Consider the following 22,229-nt stretch of genomic DNA (forward strand, 5'->3'; position numbering starts at 1 on the left):
CACACGTGCGCCGTTTTTCTCTTCAAAAGGTACAGTCAGGGATTTTCACAGTGCCAGTTATGGCGGCTCACCCTGTCCCTGGAGAAACACAGATCTAAACAGAAATGCAGTTGCAATTTAGCGAATTCCTTTCTTTCGTGCTCTACCCAGGTACTCAAATACCTTCTCTTCTCTTCTGTACCTAGATGGAAATACTGTCACAGTCACAGTGGATCTCAGTTTCTCCATCCTCCACATCCCACTCAGTCCCTCCTTTCTTTGGAGCCTCCCCTGACCATTTCAAACATAATTGAATGTTGAGTTCCGCACTTGAGCTTTAATTAATTATTGTTGTAATTGTTATTAAAAGTGTTGCCTCCCCGCTACCATGAAAACTCAGAGTCCCAGGAGGATGTACTTCCAGTCTTTTGAATTCCTGTAAGGTTGCTGTGCACATACTCAGAGCTTACATACTTGTTGATTGAATAAATGGGAATGCTAATTTCTAAATCAAAGAAACACGATGGCTGCTGAAGATTGGCTTAAATTCTAAATTGCTGTAGTCTAAAGACATGGGATCTTAGAGCCCTGACTTCAGTCAAGTGCTTTAGCATGCAGAGGAGACCATATGCCAATAAAGGTTGGAGAATAAGACTTCCCAGATAATCTGCTCTGCGAGAGAGTTTCCTAGAAGTCTGACTCCAACTCGGTTCACCTTCTAATTTTAAAGCTTTGCTTTATAATTTATATGTTTTTATTACTACATTCAAAGAACAATGAATTTCTTTTTTAAACACAAGCCAAATATTTTTGCGACTCATCTCAGAGCATCTTCATATTTATTGTCATATATTCTTCTTTCCCTCCATGAGATAAATGGGTAAATGCTGTTATCTAGTCAGTAGAATTAGAGACATTGAGATTCAAAAAAGGTGTGCTTATCAGCAATTCTCTAATCTTGCCAAAGGATTGTATTAAAAACTGCTGAAACCTGAATAGTACTGTCTGCTAAGCACTGTGACTGTGTCAACATAGTTAGTTTCATCATTTTGCCTTGAATTACATCAGGGGACCACTACTGGCCCTTTTAAAGAGTAGTAATGAACACAAATGCAATAAGCTATGCAGTACATTCCAGGTCCTTGCTGTAGTGTAATAGATGTCGGAAGTATGCTTGTTCTCAGCACATGTGAAGGCTTACGTAGCGTCGCCGAGCTAAGCTCTAAATTGGGCCCCGTTGTTTTTGCCGTGTGGAACTTTAGACTCTGCCTCATCCTGAAGTGAATGAATGACCCCTCCGTTATGCACTCTACTGACAGAACCTCCATTTTTCAAGTTCGCGACCTTCTCAATTTCCTCTTTCTTCCTGGCTGGAGCAGGATGATGAGGCTCATTTCTCTGGTGGGAGCCTCACTTCATGTTATGTCAAATCTATATACTGAAAATATTACGACGCAGCATGGAGACCGGGTAAAGGGGAAAGCATCCGTCTTACCTGTCATGTTGAAGCACTAGAACATACACTTTAATATTTGGGCCTACACGCTTCAGAAATAATATATATATTTTTTCTTTTAAGCATTTCTCAATGTTCCAGTTACTCTAAGAACAAGTTGCAACTTTTACATGATTTCAGTGATTTCTGGAGATTTCTGAGATTTAATTCTTTGTAGTGTACCTTCTTCTAAATCTAGGATGGAAGGCAGCTTTGTCTAGAGTCCCTTTCCATGCACTTTCTAAACGCACTTGAGTTTATTGCACTGAGTGCAAACTGTTTTCTCTCATTTGCAAAGTCTGTACGTAGCTTCTCGTTTCATCACTGCTTTTTCGGTGGTGCAGACTTTTTCAGGCCCTCTGGAAAATCTCTCTCCCAGACGTCGCATGACTCCAGTAAAAGGCATCTCATGTCCTCCCCCCCGACTCTACTTTCCCCCAGGTAAGAACAAGTTCCCTGTTCTTGGCAACTTATGATCTGACTTCCTTCAAGTATTTGGTAGTGAAAATAATTAAACTACAATAGTTCCTTAATTATGCTATTCATCTGTAGTCTTCTCCAAAAATAAATTAAATCAGCGAGTATCTCCTCCTCCTCCTCCTTTAAAAATTAAGTATTCCATGTCAGCCTGTCATTTCTGATTCAAATCTGTTTTGAAGGACAAGTGAATGTGGCGGAACTCTGTCTTATAATAGTAAATACCTGTCTGCTCTGTGGAGAAAGAATGCAGGAAAACCGTGGCATCAGAATAGAAGCGGCAACTACTTCTGGAATGTCACAGAACTGTGCCCATCATTGAAATTTGAGGTCGTCTCTGTTATGGTGTTTTTAAAAACTGGGTAACCTTTCACTAGAGCAGTGAAAAGGTCAGGGCACTAGTGGACACATACAAGCACGTGTCTCCAGCTTCCCTCTACGGTTGTTTTATAATCTTCTTAGAGAAGATTCTTAACTGTGAGCCTTGGCCACGTGGTGTGTAAAATGGAACCTTGAACTAGAGGAGATAGTGGATGATTTACTCACCTCATCTGTCATTTCTTCCACACATTAAACTGTCGTCTTCATCTTTATATACCAAACACCTAAAAGACCCCAAAATGTTGATTGCATGGGTTCTCGTTCTTCTTTATTTCTTCCTATCCTCTTCTCCATTCCCAAAGCTAATATTAAGCATAGTGATGGATTCTTACAGAGGAAAGATAAGAATAGATGGTGACATTACAATGTTCAATGACCAGAAAATATGGAACCGCTACCTTTACTGTGACTGGTAATCCTCTTAGGCAGATTTTGCATACATCAAAGAGGGACTTAATATTTAATTATCCTTGAAGTGCCCAAAGGAGTGGCCCGACAAATCAATGCGTTGCTGGGAAACCAGCCAGCTCCTGCAAAATTGAACACAGAGTCTGTGGAGCCTGCTACCTCACTGGTTCTCAGAGAGACAGCAATTCCTAGCTTTCTAATGATTAGTTAACAGAATTAAAAATTCAGAGGCCCTCATATTTCAACAGATTGAGAGGCCTTCATTTCCATTCCAGAAATGTGCGCCAGTTTGGGGGACAAGGGGAGGGAGGAAGAAGAGAACAGAAAGTGGAGGGAGAAGGTGTGGATGTATTGTGTTAATTGCCTAAGTACAATTTATCTGAGTTTTTCAGGTTTTGTAATTTTCTGGTTAACTGGTGCATGAAAAATATAGATCAAATTACTGATATTTCCTTAAAAAATTCCATACACCATTACCTTAGTATTTTTCCCCCCGTTTTTATATAAATAACATGTGGCTTGGAGTTTCACCTTTTAAATTTTCTAAATTTTCAGTTGTAAGTGATAACCAGAAAGAATTAGTTTTAAGACAACTTCTAACCTCGTTACAAGTTCATGTATTTCGCATACTTTGACAAATGCAGAGACATATTTACCCTTTCTGTCAGAGGCCAGTTTGGCTTCATTTGCCAAAAATCCCAAAAACCGAAAAAATACACTTCTTTGTCAGACAGAGCTCAAAGAATAACAGAAAAGTTTAGTATGCGAAGTGATATTTAGTTCCTTGCAAAGAATTTATTGTTACCTTAACTGTTTTCAAAGCTAAGACTCACTGATGTATGATTTGCGTAATCAAATATACGGTAATATATGATGTTAAAAATATATGTGCACACATACATATAATATATCCCTAACAGGCATGAAATTAGATTCGTAGAACTAGAGGAGACTTTGAAAAGCGTCCCAGTCCCGTAATTATATTTTATAGAAAAGGAGATGGATGTCCAGAAAGGAAGTTACTTCCTCAGATTTTTAGCTTAAATGTCACCATTTCTAAAATGACTGCCTCCTAAATTAGTGACCCCGTCACAATCAATTTTATGACCCTTTTAATTCTCTTCTGATCACTTACCCACTATCTGCTAACTTCTACCTACCTATCCTTGTATCTGTTTGTTATATGATGTGTATCTTCTTCTATTAGAATATAAATTCCATGAGAACAGGGATCTTACAGACACTCATTAAATATTTGTTGAATAAATGAATATTAAATCTTAAAATCGTGTCCAAGATCACCTTTAAAATGGCAGGGCCAGGACTCCTGACACTCAGGCTGATGTTCTCGCCATGAAGGATGAAGGACTAGCCCACGCCGCTTCCTCCCCCCTCGCATGCGAGCAGAATGGTCTGCTTGGAATAATAGAGAGGTTCCCTGACGGAGCGGCCTGCTGCTCTTAGGTGGATACTGTTTAATTTGCCATAATTTGCTGACAGTGATTTTTGACCAGACAGTTGCTTCTCCTGTGGAAGCGTACACGTACACATATTTGTTCAGATGGGAGCAGAAGATCTGAAATGTTAGACTAGAGCTCCGTGTGCCTTTTTACCTAAGATGATTAAAGTAGAGAGAGCACCAATATTTACAGGGTCCTTCAAGTGTTTGAAGACCTCGAGAGTCTCTTTTTATAAGTAATGGGTTCTGTCTTTTAAAGCGTTGCCCTCCCGTCACTGGCACCACTGAGAGGAGAGGGGCTGTGGAGTGTAGAGTGAGTGCACATTTGAAACAGCCTTGCAAGGTGCTCACCACCGTCTCTGAGCTTCCACCAGGCCCTGCGGCCTATTTAAGGTTGCACCGCTTGTGCATGATAGAACTGGAGTTCAAACCCACTTCTGCCTGGTCCCAAAGCCTGTGTTTCTGGCCCAGTACCACACTTCTTCCCGCTTGGCAGCACTGACACGTGGCCTCCAGAAAGTGTGTTCTGCTGGGCTTTTACTCTTTCCACTGTGGATTTACATGGGCTGAATGTGATTAGGCCTGAAGTCGTGAGTTTGCTCAGAGAACAGAAATCATTGCTTCATCTTTTAGGGTTTTTCACTGTGATACGTAGCACTGTGTCTGTTAGCAGCTGCTCCGTTCAAACATTCTGAGAAGTGCCACATTATTGGACAAGAACACTCGGTGACATATTCACGAAGGTTCTTCGGGCTCAGATTACATGCTCTTCACTCTGGCAATAGAAAAAGAGACGAGGCAATTAGTAGTAAAGTGTTGGGCTCTTCACCACACAGACCTGCATTCAGATCGCAGTTTTCACCACTCACTAGTTCCGCAACCTTGGAAAAGCTGCTAAACTTCTCAAACCTTAGTTTCTGTGTCTATGAAATGGAAACAGTATACAGTGGTTGTGAGGGTTAAATGGGATAATAACATGCAATGTTCTAACTCCAGTCCGGATAAATGGACCCCCTTGGTGTGGGGCCCCTAATCGGGTGGAGGACACAGATGTGGGAACCGAGAAGCAAATAGGCTAAAAGCGCGTGGGTTTGCGGAGGGCAGAGCGGTTCTGCTGGAGGCAGTAGCGGAGACTGCTCGGAGCAGGGCTTGCACTGAGCTCAGCGCAGCTGCCGGTAGTGCGGGGAGTAAAGGCCAAGAAAGCCACCAGAGGCGAAACTGCAAAGAAGCAGCCCAGACTGAGGAGCGCCCCAGGCCTGTGCAGGTTTTCCCTCGGTGGTGCCGAGGCCGCGTGGAAGGGAGACGCCGAGAAGCAGCAGGATCACATCTGTGGTTTTTCTTTTTCACTTAATGATATTTGCAAGTTTGGATATTCCCAGCCAGTAATTGTGCTGAATATATGAGATTTATTTGCTCTTGTTCTTTATTGTTTTGGAGGATGTATAGGTTTTCTATATATAGAATATATAGGAAGCCACATAATTCAGTGGCCACCATTTTCTTCTGTGCTGCAGAAGTCTCTCTGGATGCCTTCTAACTGGAATAAAAAAATTAGAGTCAAAATAAAAACTGAATGTTACAGCAAAAATCTGTTTTCACGTAAGCTGAAAAGATGCTACAGAAGATGCTACATGTACTGTTAGTTTTCATGTTTTTTTTAGGGCCTTCTAGGCACCAGGCATGAAGCTTTGAATGTATATTACATCATTTAAGCCTCATAATAACCCTTTGATGTAGGTGATCTTCTCACTCCACTCAACACATGACATTTGCGAAGTATCTCAATGCTGGAATGAGGCAGAACGATGTGTAATAATGAACTATCAGTACTAAGAGCCACCATAGTGACTCAGCGTTAACTCCAGGTTAGGTACCTAGAACGGTGTGTGTGTGTCTGTATGGATGGTGCATTGTATTAGGTTATATTATGTTATATTCGCAAAGTAACATGATATGTTAGGTATTATTGCCTTATTGTTACATATGAGAGCACTGAGGCTCAGAGAACCTCCGTTTTCACGTGGTCACAGAGCTGTTAAGTGGCATGGCCAACATTCAAATCCGAGTGTGAATGATACACTACAGTGAAAACTTTCCAGCTCCATGAATTATGCTATTAATATTTCATCAACTTGAACTAAAAAACAAAGTCTGGCCTTAAAACAGAAGCTTCAACAGCAGCTCTTTAAATTAGACACACATGTATTTATAGGGGCTTATTATTATTAATTATTATTATTTTATGTCATGACTAGTTATTTGTCCTAGAGGAAAAATTTGTAAGGCAACATCTTTCTCTTCTTATTTTAACACAAAGTATTTTCCTCTATCATGCGTCTCAGTTAAAAAAATGTCCCATATTATATTTAGCCAAGTGGAAATATGTATTTGTTGAAGTGCACCAGCGCATATGGTCGCGCCCTCATTTCTGTTTTCCTTATCAGGACACCCTTCCCATGGCAGACCTCGCACCCTTCGCATGGGCTGGGGAAGGTGGTTTGAATCTTCAGGCTGTCTCAACAGCACATTCTGCCTTTATTACAAGCAGTGCAAGACGGAGTACTTAAGAAATTCTCCCAGTACCTACATCTCCTCTAGTTCTTTGCTGTAGAAGTGGAAAAATCTGTCAAAAAATAGCTACCTGACTTTCAGTATTTAAACTTTGGTGCTATTTCCACAATTTTATATTTTCTATTTAATAAAACTCATACTCAGAAATGGATATGATCATAATTTATGTTCTGTTGATATTTTCTTGTCTAATAATAACTAATTACTATACTTATTAGTTACAATACTGTTTATTGAGTGTTTACTATGTACCAGGCATGGGTCTAAATACTGCTTAGATTGGTGGGGTAATCCACCAGCGTATGACAGAGCCCAACAGCTTATGACTGTTTGGTTTTCTAAAACTTTGACTTTCTTCACCAGAGAGTTGGGTTGGACCCAGTGGACAAAACAGACAGAGTTGGCCACCTGAAACCTTACTAAAGGGGTAGCTTTACAGACAGGGTCCAGTATCCTAGAAATCAGCTCTGCCGTCTTTTTATATCTCTGTATATCTATCAAAGGAGGGATTTTTGTTTGTGTTGTGTTTTGAAGCCCTGTATACCAAGACAGCTCAGTCTGACTTACTGTGTTCATGAAAGGAATTGCAGTTACTTGGCAACTTTAAATCAAGCATCATCACGTGAGTCCCTGAGAAGCAGCCTAACAGCCTATCAACTCGTATGGAAGACAGTATAGTGATTAACATTACTAGTATCAATAATAATCCTCTCCATGTTGGTAATGATTTTCTGTTTATATAGTACTTTTATCTGCATTGACACCTATTTCACATCCACAAATACCTGCAGGTAAAATAAGCTGTCAGTGCCTGTAGGCAGATTTCAGGGGAGGTGCCTCAATTTAAGATAGTTCTGTTCACGTCCAGCAGCCACAGAGAAATTTAAGGTGAAAGCTGTTGTCATCTGAGAAGCAGTGACTCAGTCCACTTTCTCAAGGACAGTGACTGTGTCTGATAAGGAGGCTGCAGCTACTTGACAAATTGACATACAGCAAGGACTAAAGTCACCTCATTCAATGAGGAAAGACATACTGCTTTCAGAGACAAAAGGGAAAGAGATACTCTTATGTTTGAGTCACATTTGAATTTCGCCCTTTGTCCTATGATGTATAGTTAGTGGTGTCAGTATGAAATCTACACAGTGCTCATAAAATATTGGACATTTTCACCCCCAGCTCACCAGGGAAAGGACGGAGGTACTAAAAGAGGTATATGTGCCTTTTGTTTCCACTGGGGAAAAGGACAAAAGTAAAGAAAATATAGTGAAAAAAAAAGGGCAATTTCTCTTGTTTATTTTCACTAATCTGTGGAAGGCAATGCTTAAGAGTCATTTTAAATACTATGTTCATTGCACAAGTAAATGTTAAAAGATAAAGTTAACCCACAATTCTGTTACCCTGAAATGGCCATATTTCTTTGTTTTCTTTTTCTGTCCTGTCCAGTCTATAGACATAATTCTTATTAGAAGAAAGCATAGCACACATCTGGCTTTCTACTTTTTTGTATATAGCATATTATGTAGTTGACAATATAAATAATATCATTGTGTGCCTGACGTCTGCCAGTTTCTTTCCTGGCTGTTTAATTCACATTCTCTTATTCAATATTCACAACCATCATATAAATATATGCTACCTTCATCGTACAGAAGAGGAAATGACGCCTCAAAAAGGTCCAAGAATGTCTCCAAAATAAACATTTTTCTGTGTTACTTGGACTTAATCAGCATTCTTTTGAAAGCTGCTTATTTGATCAAACTGCCGTTTATCATTTATTTTACAGTCTCCTGAGGAGGTATGTTGGAGCATTTAATAGCCACCTACAGGTAGTTTTTCCGCCATGTTAAATTATGTTCTGTGGTCGTTTCACATTATAGTTGTTTGGGCACTTATGTCACTTCTCTGTACTTCTCATACTTTTATGAAATATATTCAGATGCTTGGGATATGTATTTTAATATGGACTGCATTACTTCCTAGAAAAGAGACATGTATATCAAAGTATATAATGATTATCCAGCAAAGTGTATTCTTTATCATGTGTTAAGCACGTGCTCGAGTCCATTGTCAGGCCCATTTTCTTCTCGTAAGGGAAAGCTTTCGTAGCTACATTGGTAGAGAATTTAAAACTGCTTTCTTAAGAGCTGAGTAACCTAACAATTTGAAATCCTTCATGATACGTGGGAGTGTGGCAGTGTGCATGCACAAAATGGGTGATTGTGTAAGTTACTGTATTTTCACATTTATATTTTAAACATGGGGGCCAATGCTCTGAAAAGTAAATTACTAATAATTGAAATGATTAGTGAGTGTTCAGAAGAAAATGTGTCCTGACAAAGACATGCTCTTAAAATGTTTGTGTGCACATGAGAAAGGCGTTATACAAAGACATTTATCACTAAACACTTTGTAGCAATGGAAACTATTATTTGTACACTAAGATAAAAGCAAACATGTAAAAGTTTAATTTATAGTTTCTTCTCTCTTTCCTTCTCTTGTGACAGTAATGTCCTTAGAATTTACAGGCTGTTACCCTTTTCTGAAAAGAAAGAAATCTAACTGATGTTGAAAGCATGAATCACTTTTTCCTAATCTCTTCCTTCTCGTGGTATCCAGCAAATAACCTGTATACACTCTGCATTTCGTGTAAAGGAAAAACTCTTATTCATTAAACTGCAGCTAATTATAGAAACTGGAATATTGACACTGCTGGGAACACGGGAGCCACATCATTCAATTGTTTTAACATATTTTTTACACGTAAAACCTTTTCCACAAATAAACTCTATAAAAACTTAGATTTTAACTCAGGAAGAAAAGAGCAGCCATTTACCAACCCTTTTCCCAGCTGCAGACCTGCAAGCACCTCCAAACTCCCGAGACTGCAAGGATTTTCGGAGCTCATTTTTCAGATAAGGAAAACTAAGACTCACAGAGAGGGGCTTTATTGAAATCATACACCTAAACAAGGCATCAGTAGTCGATACATGATATCAATAAATTTGCCATTTCTGGGACTTTTGAAGTATTTTCCTTCTTGGTGGCATCTAATTAAACCTTATGTTTATTTTTAATAAAACAACAAAAGCCAAAAATTTATGGCAACTCTGTGAATAGTTGATATCGCTCTGTGCTAAAATATTTATGAATGCTGAATTAGCTTCATTCACTTTGTATGTCCATTCATTATTTCATTCACTCCCTGAGTGCTTAGTATGCATTTACTGTGGATCAAGCGTTATCTTTTAAGTATTGGGGATAAACCAGTGAACGAATACAAGTCTCTGTTTTGAAGGAGTTTCCGTTCTAACAGAAGAAGAAAGGCAATAAACAAACAAACATGTAATGCACTGGGACTTGTAAGTGCTAAAAAGGAAAATAGAAAAACAGGTGAGGGAGAAAAATGGGGTGGGGAATGCTACTTCAGGTAGGGTCGTTACGCAGTGTGTTCTCCGGTAAGGTGACATTTCAGAAATTTGAAGGAAATGAAGGAATGAGCCGCACAGATACCTGGAGAAAGAAGGTGCTGGGCAGAGGAAACATCAGAATTCAGGAGGCGGAAGTGTGCATGATGGCAGGCAGAGCTCCTAAGGGGCCCCGAGGCTGCACATGGGCCATGGGTGGTCGGGTCCCTTGACAACAGAGGGATGTCTTGAGTCTGAGATTTTATTTTTTAACATTTCTTTATAAAGAGGCAAGAGACTATTGGCAAACGGCCAGTTAGACCAAACTCAAAGCCTGCTTAGGTTATTAAGCCTCCTAGTTTCAGGACATCCCGATGTGATTGTAATTAGATACTAGCTCTCCCACTTGCTAGCTATGTTGCCAGGACAGATAAGCCTGTTTCCTCATCTGTAAAGTGAGGCTAATAATATCTGTGCTGTTCTCTACACAAAGCTCTGTAAAGGCCAACTGACTTATTGGATTATAAAATTATTTCAAAACCATAAAATGCTTCAGTTATTCCATGGGAGAATGACATGAGGCTTTAACGCAGGTTTTGAAGGATCTGACCAGTCCCTGGGTGAGCAGCACTTCCCATAGTAATTACCAGTATCTTCATAGGACATGTCAACTTTTTTGTGAAAATGCAGAATTCATAGCATGACTTTTTTAGATGGCTACATGGGATCAGAGCCAGAATGACCATTAAATTACATGTTTTGGAAACATGCATTAGTGTAGACAATTAAGCAAATATATAGAGAACCATCCATTGTCATTATCCTTTCAAAGTATTATCATCTGAATCTTAGTTTCCCAATTATAGAGAATTTATGTTAAGAGAGCCTGGGAAATGAGAACTAGCTTTTGGCTTGGTTTTAATTGAAAACTGCCTTTTAACTTAAAATAACAAACCTTTTTATCCACAGAGGTTTTGAAGATGTGATTTGTTTTAGGACTACTTCAATGTAAAAGGAATGTCATTTGGTTACTCCATGACAGGAAAAATGAATATTCTTTGTTTGACCAAGACTTTTACATTAGAAATGTAGATGTGATTGTAGGAGAAAACAACCCAAAACATATGACAAATGTATTTTAGTAAAATCTTTAATTTCAAATTAGAGAAATTTTCTAGACAACATGAAGACTTAGCAATAATAATGCTCAACTGAAAATTAGAAATGCATTTAGGGTAATTTAAACTAAAAAAATCCTGATAATGTTTAGTATGGTGAACTCTTATAATTTCACATAAAACAATTCAGTAATTTGAATTAACATATTGAATGTCAATAAGCCAGTTCTGTGGAAATCTACGTGTTAATTTTTTTTTTTGGTAAAGAATGTCAAGAACCTTCCTGTGATTTGTTCTAAACAATTTTTAACTTAAAGGTTTGAAATGGGTAAGGCATGGAGCTTTTGAAGGTTTTTTTTCTTTTGGTTTGTGGGCGGGTTTGTTGAATCTTTCCTCAACACCTTGTAAAATTTTTCAAAACAATTGTTTAATCACAATAAAAAATTTTTTGAATTCTCTGTAAACCAATTCAGCAACATTTTCCATGAGTTTCAAGTGTGTATGTCAACTTTCAGGTGGACGTAAGTGACATTGAAAGTGAAGAGAACCGCTTCTCTCTCTTTATGGAGCTCCTGGAGTCCAGTCACCAAGAGGTTGAATTTCAGCACTTGGTTTTGCTCTTGCAAGCTTGGCCACCTATGAGTCATGAATATGTGTAAGTATTCACATATGATTAGACTTCTTTTGTTTCTGTGGTTTTGAAAATTCAGTACCTTCAAAAGAGCCAAATGAAAGAAAAACAAAAAAAAATTTTCAGGTTAATTTTTTTTTTTTTTTACAAGCTTTTTTGTTAAATTTATTGGGGTGACATTGGCTAGTAAGATGATACAGGTTTCAAGTGTACATTTCTATAATACATCACCTGTATATCACATTGTATGTTCACCACCCAGAGTCACTTCTCCTTCCGTCACTGTATATTTCACCCTCTTTACTCTCTTCTACCATCCTCCTCCCCCCTTACCTTCTGGTAACCACTAAAATGTTGTCTGTGTCTATGAGTTTTTGTTTCTTCATTTGTCTGTCCTGTTTATTTGTTGCTTTCAGATTTATATCCCACATGCATGAAATCATAAATGGTTCTTGACTTTTTCCATCTGACCTATTTCACTTAGCATGATAATCTCAAGATCCATCCATGTTGTCACAAGTGGCAGTATTTCATCATTTCTTATGGCCAAGTAATATTCCGTTGTGTATATATACCACCTCTTCTTTATCCAATCATCTATTGAAGGACACTTTAGTTTCCATGTCTTGGACACTGTGAAGAATGCTGCGATGAACATAGGGATACATACATCTTTACAGATGTTTTCAGATTTTTTGGGTAGATAATTAAAATTGCTTTTTTAAAATATTGGTTTCTTTCCATTTTTTCTTGCTCCTAAACCCAAATATTTTATTCAATAATATCAGACAATGCTTGATAATATCTGACTTATGTTGTCAACAAAATAATTTCATTCCAGTTTTTTTTCTGCCAGGACATTTTTTGACTCTCTTTTAACATGGCTTACAATGCGAACTTGAGAATCCATATGGAATAAATTGATAATTCCCATTTATTGAGAATACACGATGTTATGTGCAATTTACATGTACACGTATGATCAGTTCACACAGCAAACCTACACAGGAAGGTGATGTTACCTCATTTTACAGATGAGGAGGAAATTGACGGTCAGAAGTTAAATATCTTCAGGCCTCACATGGCTAATAAGTGGAGGAGGCAGAGTCCTAACCCACCTCTGGCTACCTTCACAGCCTATGTTTCCTCCCGGTCATGCTGAGCTCGCAGCTGCCACTCAGCTGCGTGGAGTAGTCGTCCCGTCCTTGTGCTGTCAGCCAAGGATTCCTTTGGAAGACGTGGTCAGAGCTCCTCAGAGCACATATGTGGTCTGGCATGAACTGCTGCTTGTTGGCCCCGGGCCTCTGGGCACCGGCCTGCTGCTCTAGGACTCATCTCGCTCCTCCCACACTCGGCAGGCACTTGTGTTCCCCACACATCTGCGCAGGTCAGAAGTTAGAGGTTTTCCTGAGAAGGAATGATTCTGCGTGCAGTCTCGGACCACTAGAGAACACCGAAAAGACTCTGTATCTCAACCCCAGGATGAGACTGTTCAGGAATTTCTGAAGAGTGGTGGTGTTTTATTTTGTTTTTTTAAACCAAATGTTTTCAGAAAGAAGAAAACCAACCCTTTCTTAGACCTCTGTCATTTGGGTTCTAGATGGCATGCTGGCCATGTAGCTTTTAAGAATAGATTCTTAGCTTCACTGTGTGAAACTGTAGTGCAGGTGCTCACGTCATGAAACCTTCAATGCACTGAAACAGCATTTCCATCTGGGTCCCTGCTGTCTTGGCGGACGTAGGAGTCCCATGTTGACCTGCCGAGACAAAGTCTCTTCACTGGGGCCTGGGAAGCAGTTTCTAAACTCTTGGTGATGGTGATAATGCGAAGTAGACGCAGGCCCCACTGATTAGATTGTCAACAGTGCCTTACTGTTTAAGACAGTCATTAGGGCTGAATGTAGATTTCTTCATACACTCAAAATGGAGCAGTGAAAAGAGAGTGTTTCAAATTCAAAATAAGGCAGCTCTAGATCAGTGAACTGTAGTTTTACACTTTCTTTTACTTTTAGAACACTTCAAATCACCCACAAGAAACAAAATCAGCTTCACTTAAAACAATTGCATTTAAAACATTTGATACATCTGTAGACAAAAAAAAGTTAATTTTAATGGTGTATTCTTTTCTAGTCACATATGAAATGAAATTTGTAAGTTGCTAACCTGTATGTTACAGTCCTTTTTTATGAAATCAGTAGCACCATAACAGAGCATTACCAGTCAACTTAACCTCTCTTGCCAGTCGTGTATCCTCTAAGAGATAACCAGAGGACGAGTTTAACCTTTGTTTCTGCTTTTCCGACTGAAATTGGTGTTTTACCACAGGAGAATATATGACGGGATACTTTAAAAACAAGTTCTCAAATATACGTTTGAGTACTTTTCCCCCCCCCAGGCAATCCAATGTATGACTTCAGCACTTTTGAATAACTGAAATAAAAATGACAAAATAGTGTTGGGGGGAAGAGAAGAAAAAGCCAGAGGGAGGGAAGGATGGTGTGACAATGACTGAATGTTGCCCGTCAACACAATAAAGTTAAAAACTAAGAAATTTGCTTCATCCGTGATTGCTAGTTTAATAGTATCAACTTTAGAGTTTTAGTTTTAGTCCCTTACAGGAAAATGCATGGAAAGGAGAGTCGATTTGTCCTTGTGGGAGATTCATAGTCTCTCTCCTGTGGATCACAACCGGCTGGTGAAAAATCCATGCTGATTGTTATGAAAGGCACGTTGCCCAGCGGGGCGGGTCGTGCTGGCAGAACAGTATGTCTGCCGCGGTGAGGCAGCCGGTCAGAGAAAACCCAGGAGAGCTGAATTCAGACTCTGAAAGAAAAAAGCAGAGGGCTAGTCCTTGGGTGTGAGAAGACTCCCCAGTCAGCCAGTCAGAGCTTTGTACTTTGAGATAAGCAGTGTTTCTTGTCCTCACAGATTGTTAGTTTGAGCTGAGACACAAAGGCTGGTGTTGTACATCCATCCCCTTGTCGTTGTTGCACTTGACGTTTTTCTCAGGGGCAAGGAATGAATCCTTCCCAGGAAAGGACCATCTTGAGGTGTTCAGTGTCTAGAATCTAGAACTGCGTTAGTGAGACAACACTCTTAATATAAAGCAGTCAAATTATTGTATAATGTGGTAAGTAAAACCAGTGCCCTGTTCCTGGGGCCATGGAATGCATGTACCTGGAACTCGTCTCTTGAAATGTAAATCATGATGTATTTTATGAGACAGGGAGTCGTGGCAGCCAGAGAAAGGAAACAAAGGGCACACTTTGTGTGCTTTTATGTTTCAGAAACAAGAAAACTATGTGAAGCTCAAAACCTGAGCTCCCTACTGCTAGTCCTTTGCTTCCTCGCCGTGTGCTCCCACGCTGACCTCTGAACGGCCCTGATTGTCATTAGTCCTGCCCTGAACCCAGAGTCATAGTCACATGAGAAAGAAAAGCTGCCAGTAGGTAGTAAGTAGTAAGAGGCACCTGCTATTAAGGGTGACACTTCGCAATTGCAAACATCGTTCAAAAATGCAACCCTATTTTAAGATGTCTTGTCGCAAATGTTTCAGCTTTAATCACTTCCGGTGCCTTGCATTTTCCTCCCTTAGAACCAGCACAACGAATAATCCTTGGGTGAGACTAGGTACGAGGATGCTGAGCAGATGTACAGCGGAGAACAAGGAGGGACTGGGGAATGAAGTTTTGAAAATGTGTCGCTCTTTGTATAACACCAAGCAGATGCTCCCCGCAGCGGTGAGTGGGCTTTCGGGGGGTGGTGGGGGGGGGGTCATCCTTTTCCATATCCAAACTCTATTATAAGCAGTTATCAGTTATGACTATACTTGAAGAGCATTTAGCTCAGGTTATCGGTAGGTAGAGGCCCACAATTTGTAACAGGTCAACTGAAGAAAACCAATGCTGAAAGGATGCTCGGAGGTGCTTTTCTCCTTGCTCGTGCTCTGAAGTAGTATTCCTTTGACAATCCCAGAGAATAACCCAGTTTTTAATTCCCTTTGGAGGCCCTTTTATGTCTGACTCAAATTTATGTTGCAAAGAGGCGTGTTATCTCTGACTGAACCAGGCCAGGTGGTAACGTAGTAGTAAGCTTTGACACTCCTCTGGGCAGGTAACCAAGAACTCCGATTTTCACGTACTTTTTGACATTACTGTAATGAGATTGCATCACCACAATATTCATTCTCTACAAATATGGTAAAAACTCAGCCACCTCCATTTTGACCTCAGTTTTCTATTCGACTGTCACAGAGCTATTTGTTAACACATACACATTTGTACGTTCTAAAATGAGCACATGTTAATTATACCCCTCTGCTGTGGATCCAACCTCAGCAATGCGTTGTTTGAGCAAGTTACATGTCTTAAACTCAAGCATTTGGATAATGGCACTAAATTGATTAATTGGTTTTTGAGTTTCTACCACATAGGAGATACACTTGAAAATAAAATTGTAAACATGATTCTCTGAATCCTCATTGTAAGTACTCAAGGAAAATATTCTCGTCATGAATGTACATAATGGATTGTTTTCTGAATGACGGATTGGCTAAATTCTTTTTGATTGAGTTTTTAAATATTTATTAAAAAAGCCTTCCAACCACCAAAATGGCAAAATTCTTCCATAAACTATTTAAACTGCAGACACCAAAATGACTTCCCTTTCTTCCAGTGGTATGTGATTTGCTGTGTCAGAGGTTTATTTGCCTGTTACCTGCTCTGCTATGCTGTGAGCACTTGGAGGGTGGGAACCCTGCTGTATTGTCTTTGTTTCACCCATGGCAGGATTCAACACACTGATTAGAGGGGGGGCACACACCATTTATTACCCCCACCAGGGTAAGAAACGTGGAAATAACATGGGGCTCATCTCTGCCTTAATCTGAGCTGAGATCAATCGTTGGATCAGGACCAAATGCCAGAAGGGTCCTCCCCTCAGTTCTGTGGAATCTAGGTGAGGAAAACCTGGTTTGGGATCCACTGTTACTATCTAATAAGCTGGTGGTAATGGTGAGAACTGGAATTTGCCAGCCCTTTTGGGCCTTCACGTCCATCATCTCATTCCGCTGTCACCATCGTCTGTAAAGAGGTGCCTTGATCTCCATTGGATGCTGATGAACGAGAGGCTCAGAGGGCAAGGGTCGTGCTCCAGGTCACAGGCTATAAAGTCTCCGTGCTTAAATGCTGAAAATAAGTACTAACAAATGAGCCATTCTTACTGCACGCAGGGGGTATGCATATCGGATGTCTATCTTACGTACTGTGTTTCCCCAAAAATAAGACCTAGCCGGACTATCAGCTCTAATGCGTTTTTTTTGGAGCAAAAATTAATATAAGTTTTTGCTCCAAAAAAGACGCATTAGAGCTGATGGTCCGGCTAGGTCTTATTTTCGGGGAAACATGGTAATTGTGTAAGTTTTATTGTCAGTTTTCCCCTCTCAGTGGTACTTCCTCAGGAATGGCCCTATAGAGTCTAGGGTCTAGATTATCAGTGTTTTAGATATACTCGGAAGAGTGTTAGGATCTCTTTCATTGCCTAGAGAAGTTTGTTTGTTTGTTTACATGTCCTCATTGGTTTGGTTTTACTGTAATTCGTTGTAAGGCAAGGAATGCAAGTTAGCTGAGCACATGGCCACTGTATCTTTGACCCTGACATACATGAGCTTCGTAATCAAGGTTTAATAACAGTTATGTATTAATATATTATCTTTTAGCCACCTGGGAATGGGTGATGGATATATCTCAGTGTCCATTAGCAGTAGTAAGTCTTGTCAGCATTACAATCAAAGTTTAGAGAAACCTTCCAGGACGTATAGGGAAAAGTATGTTCTTTTTATTGACTAAAGTATAATACGTTATGCTTTCTGTTTCCTATTTAAAAAAATAAAATAAAAAAAAACGAGTTGGTGGTCAGTGGTTAAATGAGAAGTTAATGATTTAACTCCCTAAATGGTTCTGCAGGCAGGTTGAGCTACTTTGGCAAACAGAATCCTATATACTGTGTTTCCCCGAAAATAAGACCAGGTCTTATATTAATTTTTGCTCCAAAAGATGCATTAGGGCTTATGTTCAGGGGATGTCATCCTGAAAACTCATGCTAGGGCTTATTTCCCGGTTGGGTTTTATTTTTGGGGAAACACGGTAAGTTTATTTGCAGTGGTCCCGTTTGATTTCAGAATCATCTCATTACGATTCCTAAGTGTTTGAGGTGATCAGAATAGACAGTGAGTGCGTTAAGCATGCATCCATCAGCGTCCTCCTCACGCATGCTGAGGAAAGGGGTTTACTTGCCTCTCGTTAGGACCGGGAGCCCCTGAAGACCAGGGGACATCACATATGGTCAGCAGGAGCCCTAGTGATGCATGAAATTGTCCTGTCTGACTCTGGACAGGCCACAACATGATCTGTGACCATGAGGAAAGCACCAGACTCTGGATCTCTGCGTCTGGTCTCTGAAACGGGGTTACACCAGTGATCTCGGGGGAGACTCTAGTTCTCGCTGTTCGGGGAGGTCTCCAGGCCTGTGAGGAGAGTGAGCTGCAACTGTGTTTACTGCTTCACCCATAGCGCGTAGCACACTGCCTTTCCTAAGGCCGTCATCTCCTGGGCCGAGGAGAAAGGTGCTGGATTGAACCCCCTTGTGAATTACGTCATATCACTTCTCTGCTGCAATTTGATGAGATGAAAAATAATTACTATCAAATGAGTTCTTTTGCCACAGTGACTTTTCTTCATTTTCCTTATGTTGCCTCAAATTTCTGTCTTTTAATTGAGTACATTTATGGATTTTTTTCCCTTAGGATGCCATGATTAAAGGAACTTTGCAAATGTTGTATACTATTTTTATTGATCACTAAATGTGCTCAAATGTGAATTAAAATTGTTATAAAAGAAGTAACATTATTATTATAAAAGGGACATACCTTGTTAAGTTTATTTTACCACATTTGGAAACTCCACAGTCGATTTTCACAGTTCCATAATATTTAATATCACTGTGGCGGGAAATTTAGCCATGACTCCCTTTTTTTCTTACTTGCCTCTCTTTTTTTTTGTAATCCAACACCTTTGGTTGTCCTATTCACTCATTTATGAGGTTCATTTTCTAATTGTCTGTGACAGGTTACCGAAAGGGACCTCATTCCCTTTTGCCATCCCCCCACTAAGTTCCCATATTTAGAGATTGTTTTTTCCCTCATGACTGTTTAGCGAACCTTTTTGTGATTGTCTGCTCTTGCTCATGGGACTTGTTTATTTATAGCCTTCATGGTTTTACTAATGGAAAATATTACCAGAAATATAAAAATCACTGTTTCTCACAGATCACGTGTCCCGCAATCTTGAAAGTTGGGTATCCTTCTCAGCTTGTATCCATAGCAATATATTCATTCCCTGGAGTGGGGGTGGGTGGGGTGGGAGAGGCGTAGAATACGAGTTGTCGTAAAGCAGGCTTTTGGCACTTACAGCTTTGAGATTCCGAGTCCAGCTCTTGGTGACTGACCCTAAAGGGCCCTAACTTTGCTGAGGCACAGCATGGACTAAGGTCACTGATGCCGCGGGCGGGTGTGGGAGTTAGACGCCCCGCCAAGGAGTGAGCCTGGCTAACCCCGGTCCCTAAAGCTCCTTGTGCTTGTTCTCTCCCACGCTTGAGGCGCTTTTGGTAATGTCGGGAGCTTGATACTTAGACTCAAACGCCACACATCCCTGCACACTTTGTGCCCCACACTCCCATTGCAGCCTGCAGCACCTGTGGGTGCTGAGAACCCTGGGAACAGTAGGAGGGTTGTGAGAGGACAGAGGACCGTGGGTGGAGCAGTCCTGCTTCTCTGACGCCCAGCAGCCACAGGGACCAGGCCCAGGGCATCACCACAAATCGCATCCGCAGGGAGAAGAAGGCTCCGCGGTTCTGGCTGGTTCTGGACCCAGCCCACTTGCTCCTCGTCATTCAGGGCCTCTCGTTCTTGTTCTGTGTCCGGATGGCCAGACATCTGTGAGCTGTGAAGGTGCCACGTGCGGAGTTTCATGGTTCTCTTTACTGCTCGACCTTTCTCACCACCCCCAACACCCTTTATAAACCTTAAGAAACTGTCCTCTTACAGCACCGGGGGAAAGGCTGATGAACAGAGTATAGTATTTAAAGCCAGAGTAAGGACTTAGCCGATAACTAACTGTAAGCTAAGAGATCAGGCTTAGTCAGTAGCTCACGTAAAGGGAAGTCCTCTGTGCTTGGATGTCCTAGCCTGGCTGTGGGCCAGCGACCCAATGTGCCTGCTCCGAGAGGTATACCAGTTATGTCATTACAGATTTTCATCAAAACTAAGGTCAGCCAAGTGATATGCTTAGTCTGCATATCATAAATTGCTGAGAAATACCTGTTTACTAATTACTGATGACTGATTGAATCAGCAGATATGAGTGTTAAAAGAGAGAGAATTATATACAAATATTTTTAGGTATAGTATGTAGCAAGCAAGTGTGGAATACAGAGCAGGAAAAATATTCTTGTCCTCAAGTCAGGCAGATAGGCAAATGAATAATTGCAATAATGCAAGATGACAGATAACGTAGGAAATATTTACAAAATACGCTCGGAATATAGGAGGGCCAAACCTGGGACCCCAGAGGCACCTCCATAGGAGATGGCGTTTTCCGGCGCCTTTTTAAGCTGAGATTTAAAGAACAGATAGGGGCTAATTGGACAGAGTAGCAGCAGAGGTTATATCGCATGCCAAGACACAGAGGTATGAGAGCGTCTGACGCTCTGCAGCTGTACCAGCCAGTACGGTAGCCACTGACCATGTGTGGTTATGAAAATTAAAACTTAAATTAAGTAAAATTGAATAAAATGTACAGTGCAGTTCCTCAGCTGCACTAGCCACACGTGGCTTGTGGCTGTCGTGTTGGACGTGCAGACTCATACATGCCATCCTGACTGCCCAGTCCCCTGGGGACGCTCTCTGAGGAATGTGCGGGGTGGGGGGGAGGTATTGCTGTAACATTTGAGGAGGAGGATAAAGGAAGTGAGGTGGTACGCAGCAGCTGGCGAGAGTGTCATACACCGAACTTTGTGTTTCATCTTCCCAAATAGCGTCTGCAGACTTTGGCACCCGGATTAAAAACCTGCATTCCTCTTGGGCCCCGATGCTGAGGGACACGCCTCTGTGTGTCCTGTGTGCTTGTCAGGCACACAAAGCACTCTTCGAGTTAGAACCGTAATGTTTGAAGCACACACTGTACAAAACCGTTCCCTGCTGGTCGTGATCATTTCACACAAGCCTGCGTGCGTAGCGTCACCTTCCAGTCTGAAATCTGAAGGCCTTGCTGATTTCCAACAGAGACGTGCTAGGTGGAAGCTAAAAAAAATCTGCAGTGAGTGGAATTCCAGAGAGACTCGTATGATAAATAGGAGCTTCTTTGTGCCATCCTGATTTTATCTGTGCTTTATAATACAAACGAATTATGAAAATGAAAGTTTGAGTTTTTCTTTTCCGGTGTGCTACTGTTGTTGGAGGAGCATAAGAGAACTCGTCCCACGGAGGGCAGTGATTCTCAGGTCTTTCAGGAACAGCCCTTGCTTCACGTGAGGAGGTTGCATACATCGTCGGGTCCTCGGCCCTAGTGTTCTGTTCGTCCTGTGACAGCCGAAGTCAGGACTCCGAGGAGCGTATGATGATGCAGCAGGGACGGATAGCTTGCAAGTGTCTTTTCTTTAATACTTGTGTTGTGAGGGATCGATCATCGTTTGTTACCTTACATCCCGTGTTTCCCCGAAAATAAGCCCGGGTCTTATATTAAGGTTTGCTCCAAACGACGCCTTAGGGCTTATGTTCAGGGGATGTCATCCTGACAAATCATGCTAGGGCTTGTTTTCCGGTTAGGTCTTATTTTCAGGGAAACACAGTAAAAGCCTGTTCTCTGTTGACAGATTCAATCAATATAATAAAGAGCCGAGAATAAAATTTCAGATACATCTGTGGAAATTAGAATGCATTTTGAGTTTTGTGGACCACAGATAGTTTTCATGAAGATGGAATATCTTAAGTTTTAAGTATTCAGTTCACCTTCGCATTAGAATTTTAAACAGGTTTTTAAATATTTAACTTACTGACGTCCTGTGTTGCAGTGGACGAGAACTAGATAATTTGATAATATTATCGATGGATAATAGTTTTTAATGTTTGTTAAGCAAATGGTGTATGCTGAGCATTGTACCTTATTATTCCTTAACTCTTATTCACACACACATGAACACACACACACACACACACACATACACACACACACACACACACGGAAAGGCATAC

At 40.7% G+C, this 22,229-nt stretch overlaps 1 protein-coding gene across 2 annotated transcripts in view; it reads left to right on the forward strand.

Moving 5' to 3' along the window:
• The window catches only part of NBAS (NBAS subunit of NRZ tethering complex), a 274,620-nt gene that overhangs the window by 239,539 nt on the left and 12,852 nt on the right, over positions 1-22,229 (forward strand). For both annotated transcript variants that reach the window (XM_074331709.2, XM_019751941.3), the window contains 2 exons: positions 11,808-11,947; positions 15,519-15,663. In XM_074331709.2, the coding sequence (XP_074187810.2) occupies positions 11,808-11,947; positions 15,519-15,663 (285 nt within the window). The remainder of the gene's footprint in view (positions 1-11,807; positions 11,948-15,518; positions 15,664-22,229) is intronic.

This window comes from Rhinolophus sinicus, chromosome 2 (assembly GCF_057876585.1).
Source record: "Rhinolophus sinicus isolate RSI-liver-muscle chromosome 2, RSI-T2T, whole genome shotgun sequence".
In the NCBI taxonomy this organism is placed as follows: domain Eukaryota; kingdom Metazoa; phylum Chordata; class Mammalia; order Chiroptera; family Rhinolophidae; genus Rhinolophus; species Rhinolophus sinicus.